At 37.5% G+C, this 25423-nt stretch overlaps 1 protein-coding gene across 2 annotated transcripts in view; it reads right to left on the bottom strand.

Moving 5' to 3' along the window:
- Window positions 1-25423, bottom strand: part of VMP1 (vacuole membrane protein 1) — a 142441-nt gene that overhangs the window by 18271 nt on the left and 98747 nt on the right. For both annotated transcript variants that reach the window (XM_055327356.1, XM_055327364.1), the window contains exons 8-10: window positions 19437-19517; window positions 13910-14026; window positions 8049-8110 (exon numbers count right to left, since the gene is read on the bottom strand). In XM_055327356.1, coding sequence (XP_055183331.1) covers window positions 8049-8110; window positions 13910-14026; window positions 19437-19517 — 260 coding nt within the window. The remainder of the gene's footprint in view (window positions 1-8048; window positions 8111-13909; window positions 14027-19436; window positions 19518-25423) is intronic.

The following is a 25423-nucleotide window of genomic DNA, read 5'->3' as shown; positions in this document are numbered from 1 at the left end:
CTTTTTCTTTTCTTTGCTTTTCTTCTCTTTCCTTCTTGCTTTCTCTCTCTTTCTTTCTTTTCCTTTCTGATTTTATTCATTTATTTATTGAGGATCACGCCCTGGGCGGAAGGCGGCGCTAAACCGCTAAGCCACCCGGGCTGCAGTTTCTTTCTTTTTTTTTTTTTTAAGATTTTATTTATTTATTCATGAGAGACACACACAGAGAGAGGCAGAGACACAGGCAGAGAAGCAGGCTCCATGCAGGGAGCCCGACATGGGAATCGATCCTGTGTCTCCAGGATCACACCCTGGGCGGAAGGTGGCGCTAAAACGCCAAGCCACCTGGGCTGCCCCCAAATATTCATTGATGGTAAATGGATAAATAATTCCCAATGGAATAACATACAGCAGCCAAAATGAATAATATTCAGCAACACATAATAATATTAGTAACATAAATGAAAAGTGTAAAATGACTACATATAGTATAATACCCTTTCAATGAAAAAAAACTAAAGTAGAAATTATATAAATGAGTTATTTATAACCACTTAGAGCCCATTTCCTTATTAATAAGAGGGAAAAATATCCATCATACAGAGTTATAATTAGAAGTAAACAGTAATAATAACTATGTAAAGTGCTCACTATGTTAAAAAAAAATAGTATCCTTGAGGCACCTGGGCTGGCTCAGTCAGAAGAGTATATGATTCTTGGTCTGGGATGTGAATTTGAACCCCACGTTGGGTGCAGAGAATACTTACATAAATAAATTAATTTAAAAATTAATATCCTTGGGGAAGGTCGGGTGGCTCAGCGGTTTAGTGCCGCCTTTGGCCCAGGGCATGATCCTGGAGACCTGGGATTGAGTCCGGTGTCTGGCTCCCTGCATGGAGCCTGTTTCTCCCTCTGCCTCTGCCTCTGCCTCTCTCTCTCTCGTTCTCTCTCTCTCTCTCATGAATTAATAAATAAAATCTTTTAAAAAAATGCAAAGATCGGTTTAAAAAGATAAAAATAAATATTAATATCCTCAAGAATTATTTGTACAATCTTTGATGAAAAACTTCATCCTTTCTCCCTCTGCCTGTGTCTCTGCCTCTCTCTCTCTCTCTCTCTCTCTCTCTTTCTCTGGGTCTCTCATGAATAAATAAATAAATTTTTTTAAAAAAAGGGGAATCCCTGGGTGGCTCAGTGGTTTAGTGCCTGCCTTCGGTCCAGGGCATGATCCTGGAGACCTGGGGTCGAGCCCCACATCGGGCTCCCTGCGTGGAGCCTGCTTCTCCCTCTGCCTGTGTCTCTGCACCTCTCTCTCTCTCTCTGTGTGACTATCATAGATAAATTAAAAAAAAAAAATTAAAAAAAAATTAAAAAAAAAAAACTTCATCCTAGTTAAAGGTCAGGATTTAGGCTTTCCCTCAATCCTCCCTGAGAGTACACAATATAGTCACTTAACAGTCTACCTTTCTAACAGTCAACAGAAACTGGAAAATAAGACTAAAAACACAGGCAAAAACAAAACAAAACAAAACAAAAAACCCACAGACAACAGAAAACTGAGACTGAAGGCGTTTTAAAAATCCACATGCCAAAAAAAAAAAAAATCCACATGCCTTGGAATGTTATATCACTGATATGAGTATGTTTCAACTAAACTGTAAAATATTTTTATACAGGACATTTCCGTTTGTTTGTAAGTTGGAAAGGTTGTCAGTTGCCTCCTGAACTAGAGAAGAAATGCTACCCAAAGAAACATACTGTTTGAGGGGCGCCTGAATAGCTCAGTAGGTTAAGCATCTCACTCTTGATTTCAGCTCAGGTCATGATCTGAGGATTGTGGGAAGGAGCCCTGTGTGGGCTCTGTGCTCAGAGGGGGGTCAGCTTGGGATTCTCTCTCTCCTTCTGTCCCTCCTCTCCCCCTCCTCCTGCTCACTCACTCAAATAAATAAATGTATCTTTTTTTTATTTTTTAAAAATATTTTATTTATTTATTCATGAGAGATCCAGAGAAAGAGGCAGAGACACAGGCAGAGGGAGACGCAGGCTCCACGCAGGTAGCCCGATGTGGGACTCGATCCTGGGACTCCAGGATCATGCCCTGGGCCAAAGGCAAGCGCTAAACCGCTGAGCCACCCAGGCTGCTCTGTATCTTTTTTTAAAAAAGAAAGATGTATTATTTGAAAAAAGAGCAAATAGAAGTGGATGCAGAGAGAAGTTAAATAACTGGTTTGGGGCATAGTTCATATTCAAATCTCAATTTATTTTGTTCAAAGGCTATGCACACTATTCATATTCCACTTCCTAGCTCTTCTTTACTGTTTGGGTTCATTTTTCATTCTTCCTTGTCTTAGTGTATCATCATTTTAAATTTGAGTAGTTGCTTTTTTTGTTGTCTTGTCTTTTGATTTTTTTTCTCTATAATTGTAACTCATCACTCCCATAGTTGTTTTTATATATATAAAACTATATATAGGGCAGCCCTGGTGGGTGGCTCAGCGGATTAGCGCGCCTTCAGCTCAGGGCACGATCCTGGAGACCCGGGATCAAGTCCCACGTCAGGCTCCCTGCATAGAGCCTGCTTCTCCCTCTGCCTGTGTCTCTGCCTCTCTCTCTGTGTCTCTCATGAATAAATAAATAAAATCTTTAAAAATAATAATAATAATAAAAAATAAAACTATATATAGCTTCAAAATATCCTTCAAAAGGCTATATTCCAAACTTAACTAGTTTAGTTTGATCAACTGCTAAATGATTTATAGTTTAATAGTGTAAAGAGAGACAACTAACAATCAGAGGATAATATTATTACAGCAAGCTAGAGGTACTATTTTCGGTTCAACTCAGCAATGGGTCAAGGGAGTCAATTTAACTTCTCTTTTCTGAAATAAATTGCTAACTTATTATGATATATAATAATAAATTTATGACTACTAAAAATTCATTCTCCATAAAAACTTTAATTTTCAGTCTAGGCTTGGTGAGTCTATTTATCATTTGAATACTTGTGTTGTTTTATTTTTTAAAAGATTTTATTTATTTATTTGAGAGGGAAAGAGAGAGTATGACAGAGAGAAGTCACTAGCAGGGGATGGGGGTAGAGGGAGAAGCAGACTCCCCACCAAGCAGGGAGCCTGATGCAGGACTCAATCCCAGGACCCTGGAATCATGACCTGAGCCGAAGGCAGATGCTTAACCAACCAAGTCACTTAGGTACTTCCATTTGAACACTTGTATTTAAAAGCATTTCCTACTTCAAAATATGGGAAAACAAATCATGTCAAGCACAACTGGAGTATCTGATTAAAAGATCATTTTTTCCTGACAGATATGAAAAATATACCGATTGGTATCTGGTAATAAAGAATTATTATCATCTGCTAAGTCTGATTATACTGTTTAATACATTATCTAGAAAAGAAGTTGATGAGATAATCCCTGTGGATAACACTGGGGAAAAGATGAGGATATCAAGACATTCCAGTATCTATCTCCTGAAAACAATTTTAAAAATATGATACCACTGGACGCCTGGGTGGCTCAGCGGTTGAGTGTCTGCCTTTGGCTCGGGGCATAATCCCAGATTCCCAGGATTGAGTCCTATATTGGGCTCCCTGCGTGGAGCCTGCTTCTCCCTCTGCCTGTGTCTCTGTCTCTCTGTATCTCTCATGAATAAATAAAATCTTAAAAAATATATATAATACCACCCCTTTAATTCAATAAAGATTGGATTCTAGCAGGTCTTGAATATCTTAGGATAACTTTATGCAAAACCATCTTTAAGAAGCAAGAATCAGGGGTACCTGGGTGGCTCAGCTGTCAGTTGGTTGAACATCTGCTTTAGGTTGAGGTCATGATCCCTGGGTCCTGGGAACCTTGCATCGGGATCCCTGCTCAGTGGGAGCCTGCTTCTCCCTCTGGCCCTCCCCTTGCTCATGCTCTCTCTCAAATAAATAAATAATAAAAAAAAGAAAGAAAGAAAGGAAGAAAGAAAGAAAGAAAGAAAGAAAGAAAAAGAAAGAAAGAAAGAGAGAGAAAGAATCACTGGGCCACTGGCTGGTTTATTTGGAGGAACATACAACTTTTGATCCTGAGGTTGTGAGTTCAAGCTCCATGTTGGGTATAGAGATTACTTAAAAATGAAATCTTAAAAAAAAAAAAAAAAGAACCACTAGATTTTTTTTTAAAGATTTTATCTATTTATTCATGAGAGACACAGAGAGAGAGAGAGAGGGAGAGACAAAGGCAGAGGGAGACACAGGCAGAGGAAGAAGCAGGCTCCATGCAGGGAGCCTGACATGGGACTTGATCCCAGGTCTCCAGGATCACACCCTGGGGTGAAGGTGGTGCTAAACCACTGAGCCACCTGGGCTGCCCACTACTAGATTTTTTTTTGAAGGCTGTGCTAGGTGAGATATTAAAGGTAAGAAATAACTACTTTTGAAAACCATAAGAAATTCTAACTTTAGGGGATCCCTGGGTGGCTCAGCGGTGGCACCTGCCTTCATCCCAGGGTGTGATCCTGGAGTCCCAGGATTGGGTCCCGCATGGGGCTCCCTGTGGATGGAGTCTGCTGCTCCCTCTGCCTGTGTCTCTGCCTCTCTTTCTGTTCTCTCATGAATAAATAAATAAAATCTTAAAAAAAAAAAAGAAATTCTAACTTTAATTTGTTGGCCTAAGATTATAAAGATCCTATTATTTCTGTTTACTGTAGATAAGTTATATAACTTGAGAAACTCCAAAGGCTGGGAAAACAGAAGATTCTGGGCTATGAAATGATATGCTAATTCTTATCAGCCAGATCTTTACATGGGCACCCTGTGTTCATTATATCCATTATATATTTATCATGCTAGGTGCTATAGATGCAATATAATAATCACATACCCTCAAACATAAATGTAAAAACACAACTCTCAATGCATGTAGTACATACTGTTATGAACAGATGTCCCTAGAAAAGAGGATATCTGATTTCAGTTAGGGAAGTTAGGTTAATATAATAGTTGAAATCTAAAGGATGTTATATAGGGGTGCCTGGATGGTTCAGTTGGTTAAGCATCTGACTCTTGATCTCAACTCAGGTCTTTTTTTTTTTTTTTTTTTTTAAGATTTTACTTACTTATTCATGATAGAGAGAGAGAGAGAGAGAGGAGGGTGGGCAGAGACACAGGCAGAGGGAGAAGCAGGCCCCACGCAGGGAGCCCGACGCGGGAATTGATCCTGGGACTCCATGATCACGCTCTGGGCCAAAGGCAGGCGCTAAACCGCAGAGCCACCCAGGGATCCCCTCAGTTCAGGTCTTGATCGCAGGGCCGTGAGTGCAAACCCTGTGTTGGGCTCTGTGCTGGGCATGGAACCCACTTAAAATGAATAAATGAATGAATGAGTGAATGAATGAATGAATGGATGGCATTATCTGGGCCAATGATTCTCAGTGGGGTTGGTGGAGGTAGTGGAGGCATAAGTGCATTAGGATATTTGGTAATGTCTGCAGACATTCTTGATTGTCATGGCTAGGAGATACTACTACCATCTAGTGAGTAAGAGGACAGGATGCAATTAAGCATCTTACAATGCATAGAATACTCTCCCACAACAAAGAACTAGCTGGCCTAAAATGTCAATAGTGCAAAGGTTAAGAAACCCTGAACTAGGCAAGGAAAAACCACAAGCAAGTAAAGACCACTGATGGAAGACTCAAGAAAAGAAAATTATGTGCAGTATATCATACAAGGCTCTCTAGACAATATTTTAGCTTTATCTTAAGAAAGTAAAAAAGAAAAAAAAAACGAAGTAAAGGGTTTTAAGAAGATGAGGAACAGGAGGTAAGGACAGTGGCAGTGACATACTCTGATTAATATTTTTATTTTTTTATCTATTTGTTTATTTATTTTTTCAGATTAATATTTTTAAAATGTTACTAACTGCAGTATGGAGAACAGACTGGAAGGGAATGTAACTTGATGTGTGTAGATAAGATAGGTAGTTACCTAATCTAGCTTTTTAGAAACTCTAAAGGCTGGGGACACAGAAGATAGTGGTAGTGAGTATGTATAAAATGCTGAAAAACTGCCCCCCTTTTAAAGATTAATTTATTGTTTATTGTATATATAGAGTGTGCATGCACATGTAAGCAAGTGGGGGGAAGGGGCAGAGGTAGAGAATCTTTAAGCAGACTCCCTGCTGAGCATGAAATCCACTGGGAGGCTTGATCCCATGACACTCGAGATCATGACCTGAGCCAAATCAAGAGTGGGATGCCCCAATGGATAGAGCTGCTACGTGCCTGGAAAAACTTCCTTTTACAAATGCTCAGCTTTGGGACAGGAGAAGGGAAGAAGGTATAGTGCTACATCCACAGTCACCCAGGTAACTTCTGGGTTTGTATAGTACTCAGCTCTAGGCCCTTTGGAATTCTAGAGGTGGAATAATAGCTCTAAAAACAGATGAAATGTCTTCTTTGTATTTAAAAATAAGGAAAAAGAATATTTCTGCTTGGTTTCTGAATGTGATGTATGGTAACTTATAAACCAGTTATTTGTAAGGATCCAGAGAACAAAAAACTAGAGTAATTACATTTTAATGGACAAGCTATAATCCACATTTATAATCAGAAGATAAGGAAGTAATAAAACCAGTAACTGGCCCCACTGAGTATATTCTCAAAAATATGTTTTTCTTCAATTATTATATTAAAACCATAATAGAAAATATTAAATACTATTTTATTGTAAAATATATCATATATAGAAGAGAATATATACATATACGTATATATATATATATATATATATATATATAAAATACACGGTTTAAAGAATAAAACTAATACTCATGAACTCACTTCCAAATGGCAATTTTTTTAAAATAGCAAAAATTTTCATAAGTGTTTTAATTTTTAAATTTTTTTTCATTTTTTAAAAAGATGATTTTTATTCATGAGAGACACACACAGAGAGAGGCAGAGACATAGGCAGAGAGAGAAGCAGGCTCCATGCAGGGAGCCTGATGTGGGACTCGATCCCAGGACTCCAGGATCATGTCCTGGGCCAAAGGCAGATGCTTAACCACTGAGCCACCCAGGCATCCCCAGAAGTTTTGTTTTATAAATGGCTTTTGAGATAAAGATTTATGGTAAAATTACATAAAGAGTACTTTCTACCATTGGGTAGTTAATCTTTTTTAAGATTTTATTTTTAACTAATCCCTACACCCGATGTGGGGCTCAAACTCACAACCCAGAGATCAAGAGTTGCCAGCTCTATGGACTGAGCCAGCCAGGTGCCCTTGACCAGTTAAACTATTAAAGGAAAAAAAAACCTCTCACCTATAAACATTGAATAAAAAAAAATACATAAAAAAGTTTCATTATCTGACAGTATTCCCATTCTAGTTGATAATTAATTTGACTAACCAAAGAGTCTACTGTTTTATCAAAGTACTCCACAAGTATGTGACATTACCATTTAAAGCATAAATTATAACTGACTTTACTCACAACTATAAACACAAAAATAAAAGCTTTGGATAGTCTAGGCTTTTAAAATGGCTGATTTTTTCTCTAGTGAAGTAATAGGTTCATAACTGACATATTTTGTAATATTATACCATCTTATCATGCCTTATTTAACGAAATATTGATTTTTATGTAAGATTTATATTTAAATTAAATGCAACTGTGTATCTGACATGCAATCTTGGCTAAAAATCATAGCATTGTACTAAAGCACAATTAAACTGTAATAATACACACATGTCTTTTATATAAAGAGGATTTCTTATTTTTTTGGAGGAGCAACAGTCTCAAACTTCAAAGCTTTTTTTAAATCAAGAATTCTATGACTTTAAAATTAACATTTAATTAAAAATCTAAAATAAGGATTATTTAAATTTCATCTTTCCCTGCTGTAGGGTAAGAAAGTCTTCAATTTAACTAATAACAGGGCAAAAGATTTCTCCTCAAAAAATAAAAAGGTATCAGAAAAATTCTGTCCCAATAAAATTTTTTATACATTTTCTTCTATTTGAACAGTGATGACATTAATATTAATCCACAAATAATTACTCACCCAATGAAAGCCACCATCTGCTCCACTATGTGTTTGCTGAATGTTATTATAACGAAGATTTTCTGTAGAGAAAATACCAGTTAAAATAAGTATCTGTTATCAGAAAACCTCAATATAAATTAATAATCTGTTAAGAGTCTAAAAAGGCGAGGTGCTGCTCCAAATACAATTTTTAAAATTCTTAAAAAAAAAAATACAAAAACACCACTTGCCTCGCAAATGCTACCTACTTTGTATTTTAAAGATGTTTTTCCTTAAGCACGAATCAAGTCTTACAGGATACATGACTATGTCTGAAGGAAAAATGTGAGTCATGAAACCCAAGGCTGGGTGGACATTCCACATGTACTATGGATCTTAGAGTGGAGTATACAAACTGAAGTCATGGGTTCCCACACAGCCATTACCAAAATTAAAGCTGGTCAAACTGAGGACATGGGTCTGGGCTAAATCTAATCCAGAGGATCCTGAAAAGCCTGTATATCCTTCGTTGAAAGTTTATAGAAGTTATTACAAAAGTTTCATTCTCAGACCCTGCATGATCTTGGACTTTTAGGCTTATGTACAAGCAAAAGCATCAATGGGTTACTGAGAATCATTATCAGAATTGGGTCATTTTCAATTTGGTGCTACTGAAGTACTCTCCTTTTTTTTTTTTTTTTAAAGATTTATTTATTTGAGAGAAGAGAGAGTGTGTGTGCACAAGCAGCGGGTAGGGGCTGAAGGAGAGGGAGAAATAGATTCCCCGCTGAGTAAGGAGCCAGATGTGGGGCTCGATCCCTGGACTCTGAGACCATGACCTGAGCTGAAGGCAAAAGCTTAACCAAATGAGCGACCCATGTGCCCCAGTACTCTCCATTAAGTAAAGATGCTGATAGTTTAGTTATAAGTAAAGATGCATTTAGTGCTAACAGGTAGCAAATATCCTCAACTCAATTATTTATTATTATTATTATTATTATTTATTTATTCATGAGAGACACAGAGAGAGAGAGGCAGAGACACAGGCAGAGGGAGAAGCAGGCTCCATGCAGGGAGGCCGATGTGGGACTCGATCCCGGGTCTCCAGGATCATGACCTGGGCTGCAGGCGGCGCTAAACTGCTGTGCCACCGCGGCTGCCCCAATTATTTTTTTAAAGTATGTATGTATGTATGTATTATTTTATTTATTTGACAGAGAGAGCATAAGCAGGGGGAAGGGTAGAGGGAGAAGCAGAAGCAGACTCCCCACGGAGCGGGGAGGCCAATGTGGGCTCAATACCAGGATGCTGGGATCATGACTTGAGTCAAAGGCAGATGCTCAACCAACGGAGCCACCCAGTTGTCCCTGTTTATGTAACAATTTTAAAAAGATACTACCTATCTTATGAAAGAAAGCACATATAGATGTTAAAAATAGTTACAAGATGGATAATGATTTCATAAACAGTTATACACATGGTTATGAAGATTATGAAACTAACAAGACAATTATTACAGATTATTTAGGGAGAAAAGCATTAATATATAGGGATCCTTCTAGTTTCTATAAAAGCCAGCCATTGGAGCTATAAATCTTTCAAATCTTTCACTAAGAATTAGAATTAATAGTTTTGTCTCTCAGTGATTTCACCACCATGAGTTTTCCCTACCATAATTTCCTAACATTGAAAATAAGCCAATGCCCAGATAATTGCATAATTCCATTGCTTGAAAACAAAACAAGACTTTGACTTTCTTTTTATATGTAACAGCTTGAAGATTCACTGTGCTGGGTAAGACATAAATGTGTCAGATATTTAAGAACATATGTCTCATCTCAGAGTCATTTGGGCTAGAGGTCAGAGTGGAGATTCTACCAAGTAAACAAAAACCACAGACCACCAAATAGCCCACTCAACCATGTGTGTAGAGGAAAGGGTTGAGTAGGAAAAAAAAAAAAAAAAAAGATATGGGCGTAGGAAACTAACAGTGCCAGAATGAACAAAGAAACTATTTATAAAAGAAGGTCCTTCAATAGAATGAAAAATCTTATATTCATTTATTAAAAATTTATTTATTAGTGGGGGGGGGTGCCGGGGTGGCTCAGTCAGTTGAGCATCTCACTCTTGGTTTCAGCTTGGGTCACGATCTAATAAGCACTGTGGGATTGAGCCCTGCATAGGGCCCTGCACTTAGCACAAAGTCTGCTTGAGAGTCTCTCTCCCCTACACCTTTCCCTGCTCACGCTTGTGCATACTCTCTTTCTTTCCCTCAAACTAATTCTTTTAAGATTTTTATTTATTTATTCATAAGAGACAACAGAGAGAGGCAGAGACATAGGCAAAGGGAGAAGTAGGCTTCCTGCAGGAAGCCTGATGTGGGACTTAATCCCAAGACCCCAGGATCACGACCTGAGCCAAAAGCAGATGTTCAACCACTGAGCCACTCAGGTACCCCAAATTAATGAAATCTCAAAAAAACTCAAATTTACTGAGTGGGTGCCTGGTTGGCTTGCTCGGTAGTGCATGGGACTTTTGACCTCAGGGTTGTGAGTTTGAGCCCCACATTGGGTGTACAAATCACTTAAAAATAAAATCTTTGGGAAGCCCGGGTGGCTTAGCAGTTTAGTGCCTGCCTTCAGCCCAGGGTGTGATCCTGGGGTCCCGGGATCGGGTCCCGTGTTGGCCTTCCTGCGTGGAGCCTGCTTCTCCCTCTGCCTGTGTCTCTGCCTCTCTCTCTCTCTCTCTCTGTCTCTCATGAATAAATAAATAAAATGTTAAAAAAAATCTTTAAAAAAATTTACTGTCTACTACAAGTCACATAACATATTCTAGGCACTAGAATACCTCAGTGAGCCAAAGACAAAATTCTCTACCTTCACGGAGCTTATATTTCTATGTGTCTGTGGTGGAAAGATAAAGAGGCAATAAATAATACACACAGTGAGAAAGTTATAGGGTATGTGAAATATTAAGTATGAGTATAAATATAACGACTTTGGAAATCCCAATCTAATATTACAAGGTGGTCTAATTTGAAAATTTTTAAAGATTTTATTTATTTACTCATGAGAGACACACAGAGAGGCAGAGACATAGGCAGAGGGAGAAGAAGATTCCCCGTGAGAAGCCTGATGTGGGACTTGAACCCAGAACCCCGTGATCATGACCTGAGAGGAAGGCACACTTAACCACTGAGCTACCCAGGTGCCCCAGCTACTTTGAAGTTTTTAGGGGAAGTTTAACAAATAGCAAGATATTAATAAAAATGACAATATTTTTGACTACTTTAGGCTGAAGAAAAGGGGAAAAGAACCAGAAAAAAAAGTGGGTTTACTAGATTACAGAAAAATCTGTGTGTGGGGTTTCCCTCTAGTTACTTCAGAAACAGTTAAAATACTCATATTATGTGTTACTATTGCTTACCCAAAGAATGAGAAATGTTTGTTGCCTGGAGCTCATCTGGATGTACATCAAGTGACATGCCTTAGAAAGTCTGTATCCATTGTACAATGGAACACAGCAAACATATCCCATGGTCTCAGTTTAGTGAAGGAACTCAGATTCTCTGCTTTCAGAAATGTAAAAGGATTTTGGCTTTCTTTTTTCCTTTCCACATATATATTGGGTATAGCTTTAAATTTATAGAGTTTGGTTTGAATTCCATGTTTGTTTATTTGTTTTAGATTCATTTATTTATTCATGAGAGACACAGAGAGAGAGCCAGAGACATAGGCAGAGGGAGAAACAGGCTTCTCGCAGGGAACCCACGGCGGGACTCGATCCTGGATCCCAGGATCACACCCTGAGCCGAAGGCAGACGCTCAACTGCTGGGTCACCCAGGCATCCCGAATTCCAGGGCTTTAGGCACGTGAAGAATTTTTGTTTTCTCTAACAATGAGTTCGCCTATGTATGAAAATACGGATAATAACCATCTCACAGGATTGTTTTGAGATGACCAATGGACATTGCATGGCACAGGTCCTGATAAATTGCAGACAGTAAACAATTCATTTTCTTTAATCACATAAATAATTTATAGTTTAGAAGGCAACTGAAAAGAACAGACAGAACACTGAACTTGAAGCCAGTAGACACAGGTTCAAATTTCAGCTGTTACTTATTTTCTTAGGCTACTATTACTTATTAACTTCCTAAGCATTTGTAAGACAATTACAAAATGGGAGTAGTAATTTCTCTGAGGATTATAACAATAAAATCAGCTCATAAACACTAAGTGGTTTAAAGTGTGAAGTACTATACAAAAAATTAAGCATTATCAGAACTTGAAAAAAACGGAGAATGTTTAAAAATATACTATTTTTAATATTTTGTAATGAAAAATCTGATAAATTGCATGCCCTATCACTAAAGAATACTCTTAGCATAATACATTTTACCATAATTTATGTAGACAGTTACTATACAAAGCTGGGTGCATAAAGCTTATGGATTCTCAGAGAAGTTGAAGGGAATTAAAATAATTTGTTATTGTTTCTTAGGAATAATTAATGATTTTTAAAAAGCAAAATGATAGCTTCCCCTTCCTTCAAAAAGAGCTAAAAAGATCAAAGAAAAAATTATCTTCTGATATACTGCAAAATAATTTACTACTCACAATCGTACTGTATTATTTGAAAAAAAATCCTAATACGGTATTGTATTATTTACCAAAGTAACTAGCATTCCAATATTAAAAAACTCATTTCATTGAACAATATATTTAAATGTAAATGGAAGAAAATATATTCCTTGAAGGAGGAATGCCCTTGGAATTGTGAGTGATTATCATGGCAGAGGAGTAGAGGATAGGCTCAATAAACTTTTTTTTTTCTTTAATTTTTGTTAGGCTCAATAAACTTACGCCAAATACCAAAATCTAATATTAGAAGCTGGGCAGGTAAAAGGAGCTTAAGTTTTTCTGTCTCATTCTTCTCTTCTAATAAGTGAAGGCAGAGAGATATTAAGATGAAACTTGGGACAGAGGTACTTTTAATTTTGAAGGAATCTTATTAGGGCACAAATATTACTCACTGCTCTTGCCTTTCCTTTTGTGAATATCTCTGTGTTGCAAACATCACTGATTAAGAAATATTTTTAGTTAAATTTTATTTTTTTCTAGTGAGTTTGTCCTTTTAAAAGTAATTCATATCATAGTTCTAGAAGTACATATTCATTCCATTTTATTCTCTTTCTATTCATATATGTGTGTGTATATATATGTATATATATACACACACATACATACATACGTACACACACACACACACCCCTCTATCCTAAAGCTTTTGTTAAGACTGGCTTTGAAAAATAACAGATTCTAACTTCTCTAACTACAACCACAGCTCTTCACCTCTTCAGAGTTCCCCTTTTCCCCCATTCTCTCCCACACTAACATCTGGCTGGTTTTCTGTAAAGGACTGGTGCCTTGAGAGAAGTATTATTGGGGGGTATAAAAGAAAAGTAGAATTAGTGAAAGGCAATCTTCTCGCAGCTAATGGTCAGCAAAAATATGACATTTTTGGACTATGTATGAAAATAATGTGCATTTTCCTATATAGGAACACTATTTTTGCTTGGTAATAGTCTTGGACGAGCAGTTTCGCAAGGCAAAAAGTAAAATAAAGAAAGACAAGAAGGGAGAGAGGAAAAGGAAGGAAAGAAAACAAGGAGAAAAGTCTTAAAGTGGCACAATTTTCCAATAAGGACAGGGAATACCTGCACCAAATTCACTAACCTCCAAGTGACTTTCCACGGTTAAATACCTAAGTAAGATACCAACCAAAAGAAGCAGAACCAAATATTAACAATTCATATTAGAATGAGCAAAGGAATTAATTTTCAATGCCGTTTAATGGGTTCATCATCATTAGGCAGTAAATCAGAAGGTATAATTACCTGGATATGCATTTTAATTATTGCTTTTCCAATCAGAGTTGCACCAAAGAAAGTCCAAAAAGGTACAAGAAAGTGTCCACATGTTATTCCAGCCAGATCAAATAGAGGATTTGGAATCTATTAAAAAAAAAAAAAGGTTAAAATATATAATCCAACAGTTTAATTTACCACCTACAGCTATGTGGAATTATGCTTTAAACCTTGCTTTCATAGGTTCCCTGATCAATACTCGAAGGCTAGGCAAGTATTCTAATGTTTCTGTAAGTTGGGTCTCATATTCATCTCAGGTTGGTGTTCAAAGCAAACCCAGCTGTCCTTCTGCTTACACTACTTATAGCTAACACCTCACAAATATACTTTTCTTAAAAAAATCACATTAGAATTGGATTTAAAAAAATGGACCCACAGGAATTTAGTATCATTCACCAGATATTTTGCCATTTGCTAGCTGTGTCTAAGGTGAGGTATAAAGGAAGAAAAAGAGTTAAGATTATTTTAGTAGTTACTAGGGTTCTAAAATCTTCAGCTTGAAGTAAGAATATTATCTAGGGACTCCTGGGTGGCTCAGGGATTGAGCATCTGCCTTTGGCTCAGGACGTGATCCCGGAGTCCAGGAATCGAGTCCCACATTGGGTTCTCTGCGAGCAGCCTGTTTCTCCCTCTGCCTGTGTCTCTGCCTCTTTCTCTGTGTCTCTCATGAATAAATAAATAAAATCTTAAAAAAAAAAAAAAGAAGGACGTCTGGGTGGCTCAGGGGACACCTGGGTGGCTCAGGGGTTGAGCACCTGCCTTCAGCCCAGGGTGTGATCCTGGAGTCCCAGGATCAAGTCCCATATCAGGCTCCCTGCTTATGTCTCTGCATCTCTCTCTGTGTGTCTTTCATGAATGAATGAATGAATGAATAAATAAATATTTAAAAAAATAAAAAAGAATATTATCTAGAAATATTCTCACATATTATCTAGAAATCACTCACACATCTATACAGCAAACATTCTTTTAAAATTACAAATATAGGGGATCCCTGGGTGGCTCAGCAGTTTGGTGCCTGCCTTCGGCCTAGGGCATGATCCTGGAGTCCCGGGATTGAGTCCCACGTCAGGCTCCCTGCATGGAGCCTGCTTCTCCCACTGTCTGTGTCTCTGCCTCTCTCTCTCTCTGTGTCTCTCATGAATAAATAAATAAAATCTTAAAAAAAATTACAAATATATTTACACGTAGATGTGCTTTTATTCCTCAACATAAATTCATAATTTGTATTTTGCACATACAAATCTCATCATTTGTATGACACACCAAGGCTGTGGGGCTGTGTAATATATTTTAAAAAGAAAATCAAGTGTGGAAATATGAGCACATAGATTCAGATGTTTTGAATACTCAGTCCCAGACAAAGAAGTGATTCACAACAAATACCTTTTCCAAACATTCCCACATTTCAAGAATGCTGAAAGACAATTTCATGTAAAAATGCAAAGAAACCACAAGCTGTTTTTGAGCACTTCATCCATTTTTCTCCCATAGAAGCACTCTGTCCTTGTGGCAGTTGGCAGAACTCAGAAGCTAATTAATTTATATAATTTCATTTTTGAACTTTCAAAGCAAAGCCTAGTTGTTTAAAAAATATTTGTGACATATGTTCTTTTAAAAACAATGCCATGACTAAATTAGAATTCAAGTATTCTTTTGTTATAACACTTGGATTTAATAACTCAGTTTTGTTTTTCTCATCCAAATTCAAATGGTTGTTTGTTGTTTTTTTAAAGATTTTATTTTTATTCATGAGAGACACAGAGAGAGAGGCAGAGACACAGGCAGAGGGAGAATCAGGTTCCCCAAAGGGAGCCCAATGAGAGACTTGATCTTGGGACCTTGGGATCACACTCTGCGCCAAAGGCAGACGCTCATCCACTGAGCCACCCAGGTGTCCCCCAAATTCAAATGTTTTATGCAATTTCATCTGTCTTATAATCATGTAATAACAATACCATCTGCACAGCTTTACATGGATCATTTTTTATATTTTCTCACGTGACCCTCATAACTCCATGGACTGCAATTTTGTTTTCCTTTATTATCAGGCTCTACCTCATGTTGAAAAAGAAATTAATTTAAAGTATACAAAATATGTAAAAGAGTAGATTAAAAATTAGAATTTGCTAAACATGTTGGACACCTCAGTGTATGGATACCCTCAGTAGAGCATAATCAGTGTATTTATTGTTGCATGCTATTTATTCTTTTTTTTTTTTCAACTGCTGACTAAATAAAGGAAGACTGGGATTAAAAGAACTACTAAGTAGCTTTGAAATTATCCCTCAACTAGGAGTTTTATTTATCTTTGTTTTCTTTTCTTTTTTAAAAAGATTTTATTTATTTATTCATGAGAGAGAGGCAGAAATATAGGCAGAGAGAAGCAGGCTCCATGCAGGTAGCCTGATGTGGGACTCGATCCCAGGTCTCCAAGGATCACTCCCTGGGCCAAAGGCAGGCGCTCAACTGCTGAGCCACCCAGGGATCCCCTATTTATCTTAGTTTGAATGTTAACAACAAAATAACTAAAAAACTTATTTGAAGTATATATGCTTTTAACACTTTAAGTATCAAAAATTTTCCAGAAAAAAGTTCCTAGAAGGCCAGAATGATCTATCAATTTATGTTCTATATTGATTATTCCTAGTCAAATATAAAGAAGACTGACTAGTATAGAAAGTTGATTTTCACAGTGAGGACACAGGGATAGATGAGTGCCAAAGAATAAATACTATTTTTTGTTTTAATAAATTGAAGGTATTCCATGTTTTCCCTAGGAATAACGAAAGCTAATTTTTCTTGAATGCTTTGACTTGTTCGGTGCTTTTCTAATGTTTCTACATTGTCAACTTACTTAATCCCCAAAACAATGCCAAAAGATATCATTACACTCATTTTATAGAAAAGAAAAGTGAGAGACAGGTTTGACAATTTATTCAGGATAGTAGGATTTCATTCAGCAGCAGAGCAGGATTTCAACCCAGGCAATGTGGCTCCCATGCTTGTTCACTTAGCCTCCAAAGTAAGGACATTATTATCCATTAGGCCTCTCAGCTTAATCCCATTCTGTTGACTTTCACAGCACTTTCTATTTATTCCTGTATTTCAATGGTCTCCCTCACTAGACTTCAGGATCCTTGAGGAGGAAAGGGAATGTATCTTTCATCTCTTTATTCCAAACACTCAGTAACTGAATTAAAGCTGACAGATAACAATAAAAGATGATGGTGGAACAATAATGTTCTAAGCACTGTGTTAGTTCACATATATTTCCTTAAATCCTCACATCAACCTTTACAATGAGTGTCTTATTGCCCCATTTTAAAAATTAGAAAACCAGGGTTTGGAGAGTAACCTGACTAGGTTACATAGCTACTAAGAGGCAAAACTGGTTTAGGAATGCCAAAGGGGGCAGCCCTGGTGGCGCAGTGGTTTAGCACTGCCTGCAGCCCAGGGTGTGATCCCGGAGACCCAGGATAGAGTCCCACGTCGGGCTCCCTGCGTGGAGCCTGCTTCTCCCTCTGCCTGCGTCTCTGCCTCCCTCTCTCTCTCTGTGTCTCTCATGAATAAATAAATAAAATCTTAAAAAAAAAAAAAAAAGGAATGCCAAAGGCAATTCTCTTTCTACTATATCACACTACAATATACTTATAAATTGCTCAAATGGTTGAGGTCAATATTATGATAAAGAGCTCTACATTTTTTTAAATTTTTTTATTTATTTATGATAGTCACACAGAGAGAGATAGAGGCAGAGACACAGGCAGAGGGAGAAACAGGCTCCATGCACCGGGAGCCCGACGTGGGATTCGATCCCGGGTCTCCAGGATCACGCCCTGGGCCAAAGGCAGGCGCTAAACCGCTGCGCCACCCAGGGATCCCAAGAGCTCTACATTATAAAGAAAAATCAGATTACGAAAATTTCTAATATTGCCAGGTTCAAAAGACAATAATTCAAGAACATGTAAATCTCTAGAATGTTCGCATCACATTAGAAATTTTGGCACCAAATGTCCTCTTTTATAGCCATTTGCTTTGCTAAGGGAGGAGTACTCAAAGATGAATTCATATTCTAGTACATAATGGGTAAGGGAACTGTGTGTCATTAGACAATAATTTTGTGAATTATATTTACAGTAGTTTTTATCATATCAACTAGGTGTAACTAGTTATACTGGCCAAATCCACCACTGAACTGCCAAAAATTATGTACAGGTTACCAAAGAAAACTTTGATCAAAATGTTCCATTTCAAACATAACTGCTTCTATTATATTAGAAAAAGACCAGGATAAATACCAACTCATCAAGGAATGTCAATTTCACAAATCTGCAGTTTGAGATATTAGCTATATATACATTTTAAATATTTTATTTATTTATTCATGAGAGACACAAAGAAAGAGAGAGAGGCAGAGACCCAGGCAGAGGGAGAAGCAGGCTTCATGCAGGAAGCCCGATGCGGCACTCGATCCTGGGACTCTGGGATCATGCCCTGAGCCAAAGGCAGACACTTAACCACTGAGCTACCCAGCTTTCCCTATTAACTACAATTTTGACGTAAGTGGATTCTTAGTTCATTGTAGCCAAAGTTGCACATAACTTTGCCTGAGAGGTTTCAATTACCTTGATAATTGTAAATATCCGCCAAAACAGGTTTCATATGAATTCTTCCTTATAACTAAAGCTTGAAATTCTGGAAAAAGAGTACTTAACTATAACTCTGGTAAGAATGAAGTCATTGATATTTAGTTAAATGCCCTTCATTTTATAAATTCTTCATGGAAAGGAAGAATTTTACCTCTTTTATTCTTTTTAAAAAATCTTTAAAAAAAAAAAATCTCTTTTATTGGGATGCCTGGGTGACTCAGCGGTTTAGCGCCTGCCTTCAGGCCCAGGGTGTGATCCTGGGGTCCTAGGATCAAGTCCCACATTGGGCTCCCTGCATGGAGCCTGCTTCTCTCTCTGTCTGTGTCTCTGCCTCTCTGTGTGTCTCTTTTATTACTGAAACAAGCCACTTAGGTCTGAAGTCATCATGGCAAGATGAAATGTTTAAAAAGTCAATAAACAAGATATGAACCTATCCAACAGTAACAGTTCATTTGATGAGTACGACAAATGATTAATAAAATTACATACTCATCAAAAGTGATAGTATTTTTGTTCACTCAGATGTTATCTTTATTTTTTTCTAGCGTGTTATCTTTAAAAGCAAATTGGATGGGATGCCTGGGTGGCTCAGCAGTTGAGCGTCTGCCTTCCAGCTCAGGCAGGGTGTGATCCTGGAGTCCTGGGATTGAGTCCCACTTCAGGCTCCCTGTATGGAGCCTGCTTCTCCCTCTGTTTCTCTCTCTGTGTGTCTCTCATGAATAAATAAGTAAAATTTCAAAAAAAAAAAAAAAAAAGGAAAAAGAATAAAAAATAAAAACAAATTGGATCAAATATAAATCTAGTATTTCTTGGAATATTTCTCACTTTTAATACAATTCACTTACTGATGCACAGGCCAAAATGCCAAAAAATCCAACCTTCTGTACTAGGTTTTGAACTGCCAGTTTAGCCCGGGAAGCAAAGTCCTGTATAAAAAGAAGATATCAAAACATTAATAAAAAGTAAAAGAAGAATGAAAGATGGGTCTTTTACAGAGTTTATAATATTAAATGTCTCACAACTTGATTCACTTAATCATTGCTTCTGATGAATGGTTTTTAAAAAATAAAAAAAAATCATAGCAGGTTGTACTAGAAAATATGCAAATAAACTCTTATAGAACATTAATTACACCCTTGAAGATAAACTTTTACCACAATTCAAGAATAGGCCAAAACAGTTACTTTAGTTTTCAGATTATCTCTGGATTATCTAGGGATGAACAAAATGTCATAAACTAATTATGAACCAACACTTTTTTTTTTTTTTAAAGTAGGCTTCATGCCCAGCATGGAGCCCAACTTGGGGCCTGAATTCACAACCCTGAGATCAAGACCTGAGATCAAAAGTCAGACACTCAACTGACTGAGACACCCAGGTGCCCTGAACCAACTCATTCTTTTGGAAATATTGACCTACCACATTTGTCTTTCTCTTTCCTTCCACCACTTGCCAGACTTTCTCCCTGATTAACATCACAGTTAAAAATCATAGGATTTTTCAAGACAGCCAAAGAAGATACCTGTTGATCACTAGCCAGAAGATGAAAAAAATGCTTATGTGGCAATAAAAGAGTAAGTATTTATTACCCCTCAAAACAAAATGACATCTTACATTTCACAGCTTGTACTAGTTTTATGAAATGTTTTCAAAAACATTTTACTTGAGCCTTTCAATGCTCCTACAGTGTAAAAGGGCAGATCCTTCAGACTCTGAAATCAGTGCTCTTTTAATTTTCACTATGTTATCTCCCATGCTGAAACATGCAATTGGCTGGCTAGCATATATCCAGGATTTTCTTTTTCCTGTATGTTGATGCTACAATTATATATGTATATATTTTTTCTTGCAAGTGCCAATCTGGGGACACCTGGCTGGCTCAGTTGGTAGAGCATGAGACTCTTGATCTCAGTCAGGGTGGTGAGTTTAAGCCCCACGTTGGCTGCCGGGCTCACTAAAAGAAAATAGAACAGGGACGACAGGGTGGCTCAATTGGTTGGGTATCTGTCTTTGGCTCAGGTCATGAACTCAGGTTCCTGGGATTGAGCCCCACATCAGGGTCTCTGCTCAGCAGGTAGTGTGCTTCTCCCTCTCCCCCTGCTCATGCATGCTCTCTCTCTCAAATAAAGAAATAAAATCTTTCTTTGAAAAAAAAAAAAGAAAAGAAAATAGAACAGAACTAAACAAACACTAACTCCCTCCTATTTATTTGCTGAGATTGGTGAGAAAATCAAAGGAATTAAACCAATAAGGTATATTTTAAAAGATATTAACAGGATAAACACTTTCAAGTTAAAATATATTGGCTCTCAAAGTCAATCAGTAACCAAATTCTACAATGCAGTTTTGTAATTTTACAATTTATTTCCAAAGAGAGAATTTTTCTTTTTGGGATAAGTCTTCCTTTTTCAGTAAGTCAACTATATCAGATTTAATAGTAAGCTATTTTTTAGTAAGCTCTACACCTAATGTGGGGTTTGAACTCAAAGCTCTGAGATCAAGAGTCATATACTCTACAACAGAGCCAGGCTGGTGCTCCCGAGATTTAATATTTTTAAACAAACTGAACTACTGCAGCAGAGAGTACTTTCTATTTTTATTCAGATTTATAATTAAAGATTTACTTTTTAAAAAAGATTTTATCTCAGAGAAAGAGCACAGAGTGAGAGTGAAAGAGAGAAGCAGACTCATTGTTGAGTGGAGAGCCCCATTTGGGGCTTGATCCCACCACCCTGGGATCATGACCTGAGCTGAAGGCAGATGGTTAACCAACTGAGCCACCCAGGCACCCCTAAAGATTTAATTTTCTTCTTAAATTGGCATCTATTGCATTAAGTGTGAAGCACTGATTTTATTGATTTACTGATTTTTTTCTTCTATGATGATTAGACGTATTTCCTTCTTTTTAACTTATTTAAATTTTAGTGAACATACAGGGCAATATTGGTTCCTGAAGCAGAATTTAGTGATTCATTACTTACATACAACACCCAGTGCTCATCACAAGTGCCCTCCTTAATACCCATCACCCATCTAACCCATCCCGACCCACCTCTCTCCATCAAACCTCAGCTTTTCTCTATCATTAAGAGTCTCTTATGGTTTCTCTCCCTCTCTTTCTCTTTTTTTTTCTTTTTCCCCTTCCCATATGTTCATCTGTTTTCTTTCTTAAATTCCACATGAGTGAGATCATATGGTATTTGTCTTTCTTTCTCTGACTGACTTATTTCGCTTGGCACAACATTCTACATTGCAAATGACAAGATTTCATTTTTTTTCATGGCTGAGTAAATTCCCATTTCATACACACACACACACACACACACACACACACACACACACACCCCACATCTTCAGTCAATGGACATCTGGGCTCTCTCTATTGTATGTCTATTGCTGATAATGCTGCTATAAACATCAGGGTGCATATACCCCTTCAAATCTGTATTTTTTTATCATTTAGGTAAATACCTAATAGTGCAACTGCAGGATTGCAGGGTAGTTCTATTTTTAACTTTTTGAGGAACCTCCATACTGTTTTCTAGAGTGGCTGCAACAGTTTGCACTCCCACCAATAGTGCAAAAGGGTTCCCCTTTCTCGGCATCTTCCCCAACACCTGCTGTTTCTTCTGATTTTATTGATTTGAAACCTATTTAATATATAATGAAGCCAGTTACCCTATATATAACTTATTTTAAAACAAATTATACTTCCATTTATTTTTAATAATTTACACAATCAATCCCCAAGTCATTAAATTATAATTCATTAGCAGCACTAAATAAAACCTGGTAAGCCTTAATGAATAGATATATTTTGAATTTTAAAAATATCAAACAATACCATTAAAGCATAAACTAGTTATGTAATTTTAACTAATATGGCCCAAAATTTAAAAATACAAATTCAGAAAAATGCCTTCCATTACAGCCCTTGGTGTCTTTTTTCTTTTTTCCCCTTTTTTTCCCTTGGTGTCTTTATAGCAAATCCATTTTTGTTTAAAAGATTTTATTCATTTATTCATGAGAGACACAGAGAGAGAGAGAGAGAGAGAGAGAGAGAGAGCACACGAGCTGGAGACACAGGCAGAGGGAGAAGCAGGCTCCACACAGGGAGCCAGATGTGGGACTCCATCCCAGGACTCTAGGATCATGCCCTGGGCCAAAGGCAGGTGCTAAACCGCTGAGCCACCCAGGGATCCCCAGCAAATCCATTTTAATGAGCGTTAATATGGTACTCAATTGTTAAGAAAAAGTAAAACAAAGGAAAAAAGGTCTACGCAAATTTTATTTTAAGGACAACATACTTTTTTAAAAAAAAGATTTTATTCATTCATTCATGAGAGACACAGAGAGGGAGAGAGAGGCAGAGACACAGGCAGAAGGAGAAGCAGGCTCCATGCAGGGAGTCCGATGTGGGACTTGATCCTGGGACTTCAGGATCACACCCCGGGCCGAAGGCAGGCGCCAAACCGCTGAGCCACCCAGGGATCCCCCAAGACAACATACTTTTTATAAATGTATTTCCCAAGTAGACATATGTGGGAACACTTTTCTAGCATACCATTTATGTAGTCCTCAATATGCAAAATTACAGCAAAAAAAAATTTTTTTTTTGCATAAAATAGTGTAGAAAAGATCAACAAAGTGTTTTATTTAGAAAGTTTGGTATCCCGTTTTATCTTAAAGACTTTAGAATCTTTATTTATTTAAATCAAGTGACTATGATAGTACCATCATTTTAAATTGATGGTTTTTTTTTTCTATTAGAATGATACATATATACACACAATTTTTTTTCCTTTTGACTTTTTTTTAAAAAAGTAAGTTCTATGCCCAAAGTGGGACTTGAATCCATGACCCTGAGATCAAGAGTCACATGTTCTACCAACAGCCAGACAGGCACCCCCACACAAACACGTTTAAATTGGAAAAGAGGTATAACCATACCAATTGTTTTTTTTTAATTTTAAGATTTTATTTATTTATTCATGAGAGACAGAGGAGAGAGAGAGAGAGAGAGAGAGAGAGAGAGAGAGAGAGAGAGAGAGAGAGAAAGAGAGGCAGAGACACAGGCAGAGGAAGAAGCAGGCTCCATGCAGGGAGCCCCACGTGGGACTTGATCCCAGGTCTCCAGGATCACGCCCTGGGCTGTAGTTGGTGCTAAACCCCCGAGCCACCCGGGCTGCCCCCAACTGGTTTATATAAAGAAAAAAAGATTAGGGGTGCCTGGCTGGCTCAGTCAGTAGGGCATGAGACTCACGATATAGGGGTTATAAATTTGAGCCCCGTGTTGGGTAGAGAGATTACTTTAAAAAAAAAAAAAAAGAAAAAGAAAGATGAAACATTATGCAGATCACCATAAAATATACAGAACAATGAAAATATTTAAGCCTACAGAAGTTCATGGAATCATGTTTTTTTTTTTTTTTAAAGATTTATTTATTTATGATAGACATAGAGAGAAAGAGAGGCAGAGACATAGGAGGAGGGAGAGGCAGGCTCCATGCTGGGAGCCCGATGTGGGACTCGATCCTGGGACTCCAGGATCGTGCCCTGGGCCGAAGGCAGGCGCCAAACCACTGAGCAACCCAGGGATCCCTGGAATCATGTTTTTAAAAACATCCTGAAAGAAAGGAGTCCTTTGGGGGATGGCTCAGCAGTTTAGCGCCTGCCTTTGGCCCAGGGCATGATCCTGGAGACCCGGGATCAAGTCCCACATTGAGCTCCCTGCGTGGAGCCTGCTTCTTCCTCTGCCTGTGTCTCTGCCTCTCTCTCTCTCTCTCTCTCTCTCTCTCTCTCTCTCATAAATAAATAAATAAATAAAATCTAAAAAAAAAAAAAAGTCCTTTTAACCCTCTGGGGCAGAATCTCTATACTCACGAGGAATTAGATAAGAACAACAGAAAATAGGCTCCTTGTTCTTTCAAATGCCTGGTGCCCATCATCAATTATCCTTAAGGGTGCTGTAAGAAGTTTCATTTGAGGGGAAAAAGTTACTTCATCTAAATAAATGAAGTAGAAATCTCTCTTTAACTTTTTTAAAAAATTAATTTCTACCTTGCATGTCTTACAAGGAAAACAAATTAAGTGGCTTTTTAATGGGAAGTTTTACTTTTTAAAAAGTCTGAAAGTTGTCTACTGAAAATGGATTTCACAAATCTTATTATGTGTTTAACACACACACAGTGACCATGCTACTTTCAGTTCCTGTAATTTATTTTCCAGGACTTTCACAATATTCTCAGAATTAAAGTTACATTTATGTACTAAACAATCCCTGAACGTTCATTTTAGTTCAACTAATATGAAGTCTGTACACTTGTTTTCATTACAAGAAGTGAACAGTAGCAGAATACGCAGCTTGAGGGAATATTTTCTTGATGTTTTTCCTTGCTGTGTAATGAAAAAAAACTCAGGGAACATTGTACTAGTATCTGTATCAAATCTAAAATATTTTCCGATAGTAACCGTTATTTTTAGATTTCATAAACACAAATGTATTTTGTTTTTATTTTAGACTTTTTTTTTCAAGATTTTATTTATTTACTCATGAGAAACACACACACACACACACACACACAGAGGCAGAGACACAGGCAGAGGGAGAAGCAGGCTCTGTGCAGGGAGCCCGATGTGGGACTTGATCCTGGCTCCCAGGATCACGCCATGGGCCAAGGGCGGATGCTAAACCACTGAGCCATCCAGGGATCCCCTAGACTTATTTCCCTTAAAGCCATATATTCAATACTTACTGATATGGCTCTAAGGCTTTATTGACATAATTTATTGAAAACATCATACTTTTATTGTCTAAAATGTTCTACAAGTT

Source organism: Nyctereutes procyonoides, unplaced genomic scaffold (assembly GCF_905146905.1).
Source record: "Nyctereutes procyonoides isolate TBG_1078 unplaced genomic scaffold, NYPRO_anot_genome, whole genome shotgun sequence".
NCBI classification, from domain to species: domain Eukaryota; kingdom Metazoa; phylum Chordata; class Mammalia; order Carnivora; family Canidae; genus Nyctereutes; species Nyctereutes procyonoides.
Note: the sequence above shows the minus strand (reverse complement) of the source record. Positions and strands in the feature narration are given on the sequence as shown.